The sequence below is a fragment of the Paroedura picta genome, chromosome 3, assembly GCF_049243985.1.
Source record: "Paroedura picta isolate Pp20150507F chromosome 3, Ppicta_v3.0, whole genome shotgun sequence".
In the NCBI taxonomy this organism is placed as follows: Eukaryota; Metazoa; Chordata; class Lepidosauria; order Squamata; family Gekkonidae; genus Paroedura; species Paroedura picta.
The window spans coordinates 145,427,625-145,441,212 of record NC_135371.1 but is presented as its reverse complement, the minus strand read 5'-3'; the positions used below and the strand labels follow the sequence as shown (position 1 = coordinate 145,441,212).

General features: G+C 41.4%; 1 protein-coding gene across 4 annotated transcripts in view; it reads left to right on the top strand.

Moving 5' to 3' along the window:
* The window catches only part of HELZ (helicase with zinc finger), a 131,321-nt gene that overhangs the window by 45,321 nt on the left and 72,412 nt on the right, over positions 1 to 13,588 (top strand). For all 4 annotated transcript variants that reach the window (XM_077328400.1, XM_077328399.1, XM_077328397.1 and 1 more), the window contains 2 exons: positions 3,196 to 3,463; positions 10,772 to 11,105. In XM_077328400.1, coding sequence (XP_077184515.1) covers positions 3,196 to 3,463; positions 10,772 to 11,105 — 602 coding nt within the window. The remainder of the gene's footprint in view (positions 1 to 3,195; positions 3,464 to 10,771; positions 11,106 to 13,588) is intronic.

Below are 13,588 nucleotides of genomic sequence, written 5' to 3'. Positions count from 1 at the left end.
GCTTGACGCGGCGAGAGGTGCTTCGACCCCGGAAGCCTGGATTCTGCTTCATCTTTTTCTGCTCACACCTCCTGAAAGCACTGGTTCAGAACCTAGATGAAAGCTTGGACAATGGAATATAGAGCCAATATCATCTGTATATTGATGACATCCCACTCCAAAGCTTCACTCAGGAATAAGCTGGCAGCCAGAGTTGTCTTCAAAAGCAACTCATATAAATATAAATATTGAAGAGCATGGGTGAAAGCATGGATCCCCAAGGCACTCTACTGGATAAATAACAACCCATTGGAACTCTTTGTGTCTGATCAGGAAATAAAGAACAAAAGGACTGGTTATTTTTCATAGTTTTGATCTCAGAAGGTAGTTTACAAAGTATACTTGGAGATGGTCTATAAGATATGCTGGTCCCAGATGATATAGGGCCTTAAAGGTAAAAACCAACAGCTTAAACCTGATCCAGAACCCAACTGGCAACCAGTGCAGCTGCTGGAGAACCAGTCAAATGTGAACCTTGTGAGGACCCAGGCGGCTGCGTTGTGTACCAGTTGTAATTTCCAGGTCAGGAATGAGGCTAGGCCCGCATAAAGTGAGTTACAATATCTAGCTTGGAGGTGACTGTCTCATGGATCATTGTGGCTAGGTGTTCTGGGTCCAGCTAGGGTACTAGTAGCTTTGTCTGGTGAAGATGAAAAATACCTGCTGAGCTACTTTTGTGACCTGTGCCTCCATGGTATGGGAGGCATTGAAGGGCACCCCCAAATTCCTGACAGTTTGAGCAGCTTGCAGCTGTACTCCATCAAAACAAGGGAGGGGTGCTTTCTCCTCTGGTTTCTGCCTTCCCAGCCACAGGTCCGCCATCTTCAGGGGATTAAGCTTCAGACGGCTTTGAAGAGAATGAGAAAGGGAAAGGAGAAAGGATCACGTAGGTTGCAGGGAAAGGAAAGAGGAAATAATGTTGGGAAGTATATACAGGGGGAAATGATGCCCCCCCCCAAGTCCTTGAGGTTTCCTACCATGCAAGTCAGCCTGGCCCAGTGGCTGGCACCACACACCTGTGCCATATGTTTCCTAGGCAGAGAATGCTAGTGGGAGGGGGAAGCTGATAAAAGACAGATAAAAATAGATGGGAAGGAGAGAAGGAAGCAGTAAAAGGGGAGAAGTTATGGGCGCCTTCAGGCAAGGAAAAGAAGAAATGTTTAGGAAGGGTAAAATGCATTGCCCCTGCGAGGCTTTGCAGGTTCCCTCTTATATTTTAAACACCTGCCTTGTACTGAGTGAATGTTCTGATTCTGTGCCAACTTGGTTGGCTCTAATAAAAAGTATTGCATGGATTTTGTTTCTTGCTCTGCATTTGGTGCAGGTCAGTATATCTGTTTGCTGCTTTAAAAAATACTGAGTCCATCTTACCTTGTGATGCCCAATGTGGCACAGCACCTGCCAATGTTTTCTAGCTTCCATTTCCTTCTTTTCTAAAACCTCTCTTCCCCAAAGCAAAGGATCAGTCCAGATTTCTACCATCTCACTGGAATCAGAGATGCTTCAGAATACCCACGGAGGCATCAACTTTCTAGCCCTGTTCACATTACAGTGAATGCATGTAAGCCAAATATCTTGTAAGCCAACATTCGTTCACTTTACAAATGAAATAGGAGACCAGTACCTGCATATGTTTAAGTCATATATTCATATGTATGATAATTGAATGTAACATGAGATTTATTTATCTGCCAGTAGTGAAGGTCAATTCAGAAGTATAGAGGATATACTTGGTTTGTGATTTTGTGATTGATTCTTCCATCTTGGCATATGCTACCTGTTCTCAAGATTCCAAGCATATCCAAAGACTTAACAGGGTGGTGGTGGTGGTGGCGGTTTCAGGGGATCCTTGCACTAAAGGATGGGCCTTTCCATAGAAAAATATCAACAATAATCTGTATGCAAAATCACTTGACTATGGTTTAATCATCAGTGACTCTATAGACCCTAGTAAACAACATGTCTTGTCTCAGTTGTTATCAAATATAAAAGGGGAATTTGGAGAACCGAATGAATTGAGCTGTGTATAAGTGATCTTTCTTTGCTCCTCACACCTGATTTTTCAATAACCATGTAGATGAAAGCAAAGGAAATTCTGAGTCGATTATGCGGAAAAATTATGGTATATGAAGAAAGCTTATGACCCAATTATCAGGTGCTATGGGAACAATTTTTTTACTGTATATGTAAAAGTCAGTTTTCTTCAAGTGCTTTTCAGAAAGTATAAATTGCCAAATGACAACACCATAATTATGATGCATTTTCTAATTATACTTAATATATTTTGTGACCCTGTTTTTAGGGTGGTAAGAGATGTTTATATTGCTTACAGCACAGATACTTATATTTGCAGTTTAACTGTTGTTAAAGTGATGAGGGAGGGGCTTCTGGGAATTGTAGTCCATGGACATCTGGAGGGCCGCAGTTTGACTACCCCTGATCTAGACCAACCCCCTACACAATGCAGGAACTCACAACTACCTGCCCACACATAGTGACCCCAATTTCATGCCTGAGTAACTGCCCCCCCGCCCCCCAAAAAATCTCCAGAATCCAGCCTGGCCTGGAGGAAATTCACCTGTCATCCCATAGCAGGAAGGAGCAGAAATCAGTTAAAGCTCAGGTAGACCAAATTGTTTTGACAGATAATATAATCCTAAAAACACTTTCCTGGGAGTAAGACCTATTTAATATAATAGAGCTACCTCTGAAGAAACCTGCTTAGATCGCTCTATAACATTGCACCTTTCACACACCAAAAAAGGACTGTGTTTTGGTAGTCATCTGAATGTAAGTATGTTCAGTGTGATAGGGGAAAAAGACCTCCAAAGTCATTTTAAAATGGGCAGATTCATATAAGAACAGTTGGTTTGTTATCTTGGCTAGTCTTATGTCTTTCAGGGCTTTAAAGGCAAAAACCTGCATTTGAATTGTGCCCAGGAAAATAGTGGGAGCAGAGGTCTGGAGTTCTGATTTTCTATGTTTACGGACAATTATCCTGTGTTCTGAATCAAAGTGTCTCTACTGCATACACAATGCAGTAATCTGTCCTGGTTTTATCTGTTACTAGATTATGGATAACTATAGTAAGGGTGTTTTTATATGGGAGAAGAATGTCAGTTTACTGTCCTCCCGTGTTTGTCTGTCTGCATACAGATCTTGAATACCTGATGAATGCACGGCAACAACTGTTAACTACAGCCAAGCGTTGGGATTCCACTTCTAAAACTATTGTAGAGTTTGAGCCAAATGAGACTACTGAATTGGAAAAGAGCCTTCTGATCAGATACCAAATTCCTCTGTCTGCTGACCAGCTATTTACACAGTCTGTCTTGGATAAATCATTGACCAAGAGTAACTATCAGTCACGATTGCATGACCTCCTTTATATTGAGGAAATAGCGCAGTATAAAGAAGTCAGCAAGTAAGTATTATTTCTGCTAAAACTTTCCTTAATTGACTGATGATTATGATGATACTGACTTTGAAAACCAAATTAATACTTCCTTATCTTATTATAATTACACTTAAAGACTGATTTAAGGTTTCCCTGATAATTTGTGTTAAATGGTGTGAATTGAAAGAGTATATTATTTTGAGAACCTTTCTAATGGAATATATATTTCTAGAGCTTTGATGTATTAGTTTTCCAATGGAATATATAGTTGGGCATATAAGGTCTTTTAAAAGACTTGCTGCTACTGTATAGTGCAGGTAGGAAGGGATGGAATTGTTAATTCTATCTATAGAGAGCCAGCTTGGTGTAGTGGTTGGGAGCAGGGACTTCTAATCTGGTGAGCCGGATTTGATTCCGTGCTCCCCCACATGCAACCAGCTGGGTGACCCTGGGCTCACCACAGCACTGATAAAGCTGTTCTGATTGAACAGTAATCTCAGGGCTCTCTCAGCCCCACCTACCTCACAGAGTGTCTGTTGTGGGGAGAGGAAAGGGAAAGGGATTGTAAGCCACTTTGAGACTCCTAGGAGAAAAAAGCGGCATATGAGAACCAACTCGTTCTCCTCTTCCTCTTCCTCCTCCTCCTCCCCCTCACTAATAGCAAGTTGGCTAAATCTGAGGCTATTTAAATCCAATGACGGGAGCTGTAAATGAGGAAGACAGATCTTTCTATAAACCTGAAAAGGATTAAAGTTTACAGAAAAATTTTAACTTTTAAAAGAAAACAAAAAATATGGGTGGTGGGGTGTGTAGTGTTGTGGTTAGAGCTGAGTAGGGTCAGGGAGAGCCATATTCAAGTCACTATCTTGCTATGGAAGCTCATGGTCAGTTTGGACCAGGATATAAATAAAATAAATAAATAATAAATATAACTGAAGGTGGAAGATAGATAAAAGGTTGGTGAATGTCTGAGAGAATGAAGCAGGGAAAGGGGAGAGGATATTGGGATTGCTGGAGGGAAGAAACAGGAAATTGTATGGGGATGGGGATACAGGGGAATGGTTGCTTTGGAGGGTGGGCTGTATATTATACCCTGCTTAGGTTGCTTCCCTCCTCACACTTGACTCTTCCAAGGCTCAACCCATATGTCCACCCCCCAAATTTCCCAATATGAAGCTAGCTGACATCTCCCCCCACATGTCTTTGAGAGTTCCATATCAGACAGTCGCTGTGGCTGACACCACACAACTAAGCCACAGTTTTCTTAAGCAGAGGATGCCAGAAAGGAGGGAAAGACAGGAGGACAGATAAAGATAGGGTTGCTGCATGGTGAGGAAGAGAGACAAGAACAGGAAAAGTTGAGCAGGAAAAGCCATGGAGGCATTCAAAAAAAGAAAAGAGAAAATAGTGAGGGAGGGAAAATAAAATACCCCCCCCACACACACACACACACTTTGGGACTCTCCATTGGATAGAACGAAGAGATGGTGGTACCCTCTTTTGGAACCCCTGGAAGTGAAATTTGGAGGGGGGTCAGGGGAGAGCCTCCCGGAACTATCCTGAAAGTTTGGAGGCTGTAACTGAACCCCCCCCCCCGGCACCGGGAAAGACGGAAATACCGGAATTCCAATTAGTCAATAGCGCCATTGACTTCAATAGCTACCGAAGCCAAATTGGGTTGGATTGGGCCCCTGGTGCGCAAGCCTAAAGCATTACATAAAGGAAAAGGTGGTACTTTAGTATTATATTTCCCCATGGATAATTTATTTACTTACATAGTGTACCTTTTTTGCTGAGATTCAAGACATATTCCAAAATTTATCAATGCAGTGGCACATAATAAACATTGTGATAATATTGGACTACAAAGTTAGATAGCATTGCAGTAACATCAACTGAGCAAGAACAAGGACTTCTTTGCAAAATCTTTTGAAACCGGCTCTGTTTCAATTTGCTTTCAGATGATTACACAAATAGATGGAGGAGTAGGCTGATCTTAAAGTTTTAGGTTGTATATTGGTAAGGGGGGGAATTGTTCTGTTTCATCATGCTGTATGTCTTATGGTGTATTTTTTGAAGAACATCCCCTTGCAAAGTGGCAAAACAATACAGAAATGTGGTGCAATATTTATATTTATTAATTTAATATTGTTTTAAGTCTGTTTTTAATTTTTTGCTGAGACTAAAGGCAGATTCAAAACAAGGCAGTTCAAATTAATACAGTCTACAGGGAGAGACACCCAATAAGCAATGGGGGCTTGCAGAAAACTGAAACATAGTTGATACCGAAGCGTAATTATGGGCATGTTAAATGATGCAGAAATTACTTAGTAGAGTTATATGCATACACTGCTTTTGCTCCTGTTAGTAAATGAGATGTGGCATTCTGCACCAACCCAAGTCTTCATGTTGACTTCTAAAGAAGACCTGTATAGAGTGAAGCACAGTAGTCCAGCTCAATGTTACTTTGCCATGGATCCATGTGACGAGCTGCATCAAAGTCATCTTCTGAGCTAGAATGAGTTTTGACAGCTGCATTAGCTTGCTGCTTCAGTGAGTTAGGAAGGATCAGCAGTTAAGTGCATCAGCAAGGAGTCAGCTGAACCCCATAAAAATGGGAAGCACAGTGTTCTTCAAGATGTCTGCCTTCCCAGTCAACATTACCTTTGCAATTCATTTAGTTTGGAACGTGTTTATTTTTAGCAATTTAATCATAGCAGACATTCAGCAATTCTTGACATCCACTGCATCATCAGGAGCTTTGGATAAGATGTAGAACTGGATGTCATCAACATACTGATGACGGCCACCCCCCCCCCCCAACTACAAAGAACTTTTCTGAAAAGCATTACGTAGAGACCAAATAACATGGGAGACAAGATTGTCTTTTGTGGAACCCTGCAGGATAGGATATTGTGCCATTTTTTAGTTATAAAAAGTGAGATGGAACTCTACATGTAACTCTAAGTTGTAGACAATTGATATACGATGCCTTTTCATTTAAAAACCAGCTGCTGAAGCCACATTAAAGAAAATATGCACAAAACCATGCAGAACCACATGCAGCAGTTGATGGACTGTTGAAAAGTTTCCTTGCATAACTACATCTAAATACATTGGAAAGGATGTTGATGATTTGGCAAATTCTTCTTGATACAGATGATGTTTCTGTGTTGTTTTAGCTGTTCATTGAATTGTGAAGCTTGAAGAGTTCTCATTTTTAGAACAAATCTTCAGTAGGTTGAGTTATATTGTAAATTTTTGTTCACCTGTTTGCCTAAATTACATATTTTGGGGGGTTTTGTAAGCCAATTTGAGTCCCAGGGTGGGTAGAAAGCAGTGAAGTATAAATGCTTATCTCAGTGTTGCCTCCAATTCCAGCATAAGGCAGTGGTTAGAGCAGTCTTTCTCAACCTTTTGACTGTGGAGTAACCACTGAAATATTCTTCAGGCTTCAAGTAACCCTAGAAGTGATGCTAACTAGCCACACCTGTCTTCCATGCCCCCAGAAGTCACATGTTTACAGTGTGCATGATATCAGTAATTAAGTAGAATGCCTGCTAAAAAGTTAGTTTCATTTTTGTGTATGTGGTGCTTTGCCTGAGCAAGTCAAGGAAGCATTCATCTCATCTGTCATAAAACCCACCATGCAAAGCAGGAATTCTCCTCAGGGGAAATGATCTGTGAGATTTAGAGATCTCTGGTATCTTTGCTAGGAGGCTCGCAATCCTAGCAAAACCTGAGAATATATTTTCCCAGGATCAGTAAGGCTGCCGGGGCAAGTGGAAACCTGGGAAAAAAGGGATCCTTGTGCAGGTTGTGCACAGTCCTTGAACTGGATCCAGGTGTAGTAGCTCTTGACTAGGAGTGCCAGCCAACAAGGCTGTCATGACCTCTCCTGCCAGCACTGACAGCTCCTCTGATGAGAACATGGAATTGCCTGCATAGGAAGCTGAGGCAGCTAGCAGAGACGATGAAGAAGGACCAGTTGTTTCAACTTCTGCTACATGTTCTACAGACTGTTTTATGTATGGTTCTCTGTTATAATGTAAACCGCCCTGAGCCTCCGGGGAGGGCGGTATAGAAGTATGATAGATAAATAAATAAATAAATAAATAAATAAATAAATAAATAAATAAATAACTTCTGCTAATCAGCACCTGGCTCAGCCAGGAACAATTAGAAAGGCTTCTGATAAACTTACAGCCTCTGAAATAGAGCTCTTTGGAATCTCCTCCACAGTCCAATTTAGAGTTGCTTTAGAACAGTGGTCTGCAACCGTTGTCAGGCTGCGGACCGCTGCGCCGGGGTGCGGGGAGAGGGCGCAAATGCGCATGCGCAGCAAGTCTCTCTCATAATTCAGTCTCTCTCATAATTATTTCAGCATACAAGTTAAACAGGAAGGCGGAAAGAATACAACTCTGGTGCACTCCTTTCTCTATTTTGAACCACTTAGTTTCACCAAATGGTGTATGTACAGTGGCTTCTGTACACACATACATTAAATCCCCCCCACCCTGACTGGAGTAACCCCTCTGGTGCTCTGGAATACTCCTGAAGTTACTAGTAACCCTGGTTGAGGATGACTGGGTTTGAGTATTAGACAAGGATCTGGCAGTCCTTAGTTCAAATCTCTGCTCTGCCATGAAGCTTAGAACTGCAAGGCAGTATCAACTTAGTGAAAAATGTATTTCAGCTTCACATTTAGCCACATGATTAAAATTGCATCTGCTAAACAGATAAACTGAAACTTTCATCCCGTTTTTGTAATCTAGGTTTTCTACTTACTCTCTAGGTGTCATGTTGTCCAATGAACCCCCTTTCAGAATAGAGCTATGTATGTGGTGGCCACGGGTTCCATCTGCCCCTTCTTTCCTCCTCCCTCTTTGATATTGTATCGGGGGGAATGGGATTGTATTGTTATAGAATTGGGGTTTTTCCGCCATATCTTATCTTGTCTTTTTTGATTTGTTTTTTATGTCTGGGGTTTTAAGGGGCGTTTTATTGGGGATTTTATGCAGACGGTTGTAACCCACCACGAGCCATTTGGAAATGGTGGTTAAGAAATCGAAGTATAAAGAAAGAAAGAAGTAACATCTAAAAAGGTTCTTTTGTTGGTATCACATTCCATTTAACAAATAAGCCAAAGCCTTGAAAAAATACCAAGACTGTATTATTTCCTCTTCATCACCTGAGTTGTGCACCTGTGAAGAACAAATTATGCAGTTTAAATTTACAATATAAGGAATCACTAAATTAATTGTACTTTTTCTTGGCAATGCGATTTTTGTGAGAGCACATGAAAAAGTGCTAATTAGATTTGCATTTCTGAATAACTATAACGACCCTTAAAGTAGCCATAATAAAGTCCAAGAGAACTATTCTAAATAAGTAATGCAGAAATTCCAGGGGATCTGATGAAACAGTTTCGAGCAAAAAAGAACAGGATGTTCTGTCATCTTTCATTTTGGTTGTTTCAGATATAAATTTTGTTCATATAAGAATTAGATCTCTGGAGGGCTCTTAGTTCACTGATGTTAGAAGAAGCTTCACATATGAAAATAGCATCTTTTATCTTTTAATTTAAGCATAAAATTCAAAATTAAAAGATTCTGGCATCCAAGGTTTGTCTAAAAATAATAGCTTGCTATAAAAAGAGAAACCAACCTCAGAGCATGCCCTGCTGCCAGTAAGTTGCTCTGGCCTCCTGGCCTCTTTCAGCTCAGAGGAAGTGGGGGTGGGGGAAGTGAGCTGCCTCCTGGTACAGCCTCTAAGCACCTTCTGGAGGGGGGGGGGCTGTGGGAGGCCTGCAAACAGTCCCCTGCCAGCTCTCTGGGACCCAGGGCAGGCTGGAAAAGCCTCATGAGTAAGTCATGTGAGGTTTGCAGTTTAAAATCTGAGAAGGTTAGTAATGCTTTGAGGGTAACCACCCCAGGCAATTGCAGCAGTGAAAATAATGATGAGGTGGGTGGGACTGAGAAGATGTACACTTTTCCTTTCTATATGGATATCACCTTGGGTTTGCTGCAGTCTTTCTAAGACCATTACAACAAAGCAAATTTGAGACCAATTGCATGGAAGATGAAACTGTAGATGGGAAAACTAGATGGGGCAACTGTAGATGAGGCACAGAAGCACCATGAGGTCCTGGAGAGTAGTCAGTTTGGATTTTATAAGGTTTACTGACTGATGATATATTAATAATATAATAATACCTGTGTTCCTTTCTGTAGTGGGAATGCAAAATGTTATAAATACTGTGTTATAATTTGTGTTTCTATTTTATGTCATATATATGTTCAAATGCTAATAATTTCGTAAATAGTGCAGTTTTATATATTTATATGAGCCTCTTGTAGCGCAGAGTGGTAAGGCAGCCGTCTGACAGCTTTGCCCATGAGGCTGGGAGTTCAATCCCAGAAGCCGGCTCAAGGTTGACTCAGCCTTCCTTCCTTCCAAGGTCGGTAAAATGAGTACCCAGCTTGCTGGGGGGTAAACGGTAATGACTGGGGAAGGCACTGGCAAACCACCCTGTATTGAGTCTGCCAAGAAAACGCTAGAGGGCGTCACCCCAAGGGTCAGACATGACTCGGTGCTTGCACAGGGGATACCTTTACCTTTACCTTATATATTTATACTTAGGTAATTTATTCAGAAATGAATTGCAAGCCATCAGTACACCCTGCCCTTTCTTGCTTTAAGCCCTTGGATAATTACCTGAAATATGCAAAGGGGCTCCTGCTAAAATTCCTTCTCAATGATAGGACAAAGGCAGTTTCCAATGGTGTTGCAAAATTTTGCTCCTTACCATCAAGAAAATGGAAAGGTTTATTTAAACAGATTAAACCCAAACGAAAACCACATCATTGAAAAACAAACTAAAAAAAAGACAAGCAGTTAAGAAACAATTAGAACACAGTGGGGTTATTATTTAATTAGAGGGGAATAAAAGTTTTATTAGTTTTATAAAACAACAGTAAATCCTGTGGCACTTTAAAAGTTGATAGATTTATTGTGAAATATTTCATTGGCAAGAGAGTACTGGATCAAAGTAGATTTCTAATTATTTTCTAATAACTTTAATTAAATTGCAAGCAAGCACCTGACTTATGTTCATGTTTGTACTTTGTAGTTTTGTAAAAGGTATAAACAGTAAGCCTTGTTAATGGCCAGAAATACATTGGATTAATGTATAGGTTTGCTAATGCCTCTGTTTCTGAAATTGAGAGTATTGTGTCTCTTTGATATTTACTTTTTCTTATTTTATTTTTACCACTTGTAGCTATTTATTGTTACCAGTTGTAATCATTTCTAACTGTATGCTTTCTTATTTAGGTTCAATATTAAAGTGCAGTTGCAGATTGTAGCAAGCTTCATGCTCACTGGTGTTTCTGGAGGTGCAAAGTATGCCCAAAATGGACAACTTTTTGGACGTTTTAAACTCACGGAAACACTTTCTGAAGATACTTTGGCGGGACGACTGGTGATGACCAAAGTCAATGCTGTTTATTTATTGCCAGTTGCTAAAGAAAAATCAGTACTGACCCAAGGAACCAAAGAGAAGGTCTATGAAGCAGCAATAGAGGAAAAAACAAAAGAGTATATATTTTTGAGAATATCCAGGGAATGCTGTGAAGAACTTAATCTGCAAGCAGATTGTGAAATGCAGGTATATTTGGCTGGGAAATTTTTTACTATAGTACTTCTTTTTTATAGTTCTCATCTTAGGTATATCAGTAACTCTTGTACATCTTAATCGTCACAGCGTGCATAATACTGACACTTATTTTAAACAGAAGAACTGATCAATAGATATTCTAATGTAGTATAAGAGTTTACACTGCCACAGTGGTTATATCATATAAAACGTACAGTCGTTTTTTGTTCGCTTCAGGTGGGAAGCTATGTTGTACTGAAGCAGCCGAACAAAGTTTGTTCAGTGGCACCAAAATTATGTGCATGGTATTTGGAGAAGAACATGAAAGCTTATACCTTGAATAAAACTTTGTTGGTCTTTAAGGTGCCACTGGACTAAGATTTTGTTCTAGTCTTATTTTGTGCATTGGGGCAGGATCATAACAAAGCAGTATTATAAAACTGGATACCAGACTACAAGACACATCCCTAGAACTAGTTCCACTGGTACTGTACTGCGAGAGCTGCTGTGCCAAGGATAGAGAATCAGGGATGTATATTTAGATATGCCAGTGAACAGATATGTCCAAAACATACTTTATTGGTAATACTTTTTTTCTTATTTGCATTTTCTGGTTATACTTGGATGTCCAGATATTATCAGGGATTTTCTGTGATACTGGTATAAATGGGTCCGCAACATTTTGGAAATATTCAGGAGTAACTAGGAATATACAGAGCCTGCATTTTAAGGCTCCTATGACTGTTGTTCCTTTATTTATATTGGATGGATGGATGGATGTCTGTGTGATTGTCTTCTTGCCAAGGCTTAATGTTTGGTCTGTCAGGTTGGCTTGAATTCTGTGCTTTGAAATTGGTTCTGTTGGTCTTTCAGTATTGTCTTCTTCGGTTTATGCCGGCTTCTCTTGTTTGACATTGGGTGATGTATTAAAATGAATGACAGAAATGCCCAGTGGCAACAATGGGATATGATGGAATGCTCACCGGATATAATGGAGTCAGGAATGCCGACTGTTTAAAAAGGACTCAGTTGAAATACATGGGCACAAACAAAAATTGCTTTGAAAATGTGGAACTGATTTAGCATGAGATCTTTGGGCCTAGATAGACTGTTCTAGGACTGGAATGAGAGCTCCAGAGATAAATTATGATCCCCGGAACCAAATCAACTGCTCTGGAGTTGGAATTATAGCCCGCAGAGTGGAATAACAGTCCATGGAACCAGCTTGCTGACATGGTTAAGTGTGACGGACTGATCTGGAGAACTGAGTTCCACATGCAGCCAGCTGGGTGACCTTGGGCTAGTCACAGTTGTCTTACAGCTGTTACCACAGAGCAGTTATGTTAGAGTTCTCTTACCCTCACCAATTTTACAGGATGTCTGTTGTTGGAAGAGGTATTTGTAAGCTGCTTTGGGATTCCTTTGGGTAGTGAAAAGCAGAATATAAAAATGGCATGGATTAAATCCTCCTCTATAGAGCATGATGTTTGTGCACGTGGAGAGGGATCGATTGTCCAGTTGATTAAGTCCTGCTATGAGGAGTTTAACAGAATCTGTTCTTAACATTCCTCATGTTTGATCTCTTTGAGATTTGCAGTAGTAGGATGTTGCTTAGAAAATAAAGGTGTTACAATTGTATTGTTGACTACACAATTTGGAAAGATCCCTTTTATTCCCAATTTATTTTCCAGTCTTTGTATTAATGTGGGAATTTTAGAGGTGTTGAAAGACAGAAAAATATTTTTTGCTTGATTTGAATACTTGAGTGGTTGTGGGAGGACAAGATAACGATGGAAGGTCAGGTGCCCCCCCCCTGGGCTTTCTTCCCAAGAAATCATGGAGAGGGCTTGGAGGAGGCGGGGAGGGGGGACGACGACGTTCAGTTCCACCAAAGGCCGGACCTGGCGCCACTTGGGCTTGGGCAGTGTGGAACAGGAGCCTGCAAGCCAAGCGGGCCCCCATGGGGACCAGAATCCAGCAACTCCTGCTCCTCGGCGCCTTTGAAGGAGCAGCCCTGCACTGTTCTTGTAGCAGGCGCGGACAGAGCGCGCCACATCCTCCACCAGCACTTTAGAGATCACCTCTCAAACACACAAAAGGCACCGATTGGGTCTCCGGAGGAAAGCCAGTCTCCCATGGGGAGACCCTCCACTCGTTTCATTTGGGTGAGGGGGACAGCTGGCCGGGGAGGGAGGCAGGGAAGGGGCTCTGGCTGGCAGGACTTTTAAGGACCTGGACGGGACCTGGAAAGCGTTAGTGTCCCACGGGAGTTGGGCGGGATGGGCAGCTTACTCTAGGCCACTGCCCTCCTGAGTCTGGTGCAGATTGGGCCCCAGAAGCCCCATGCTAAGGGAATATGGATTCTTTCATGTTCCTTTTTGGTACTGTGGGGGCCAATAGGGCCTGTCTGGCAGCAGGCTCATCTGGACTGAAAGATCTGGCTCCTCCCTGCCCTAGGGAGGCCTGCAGAGCTTCATGGTGTCGCAGGACGGACC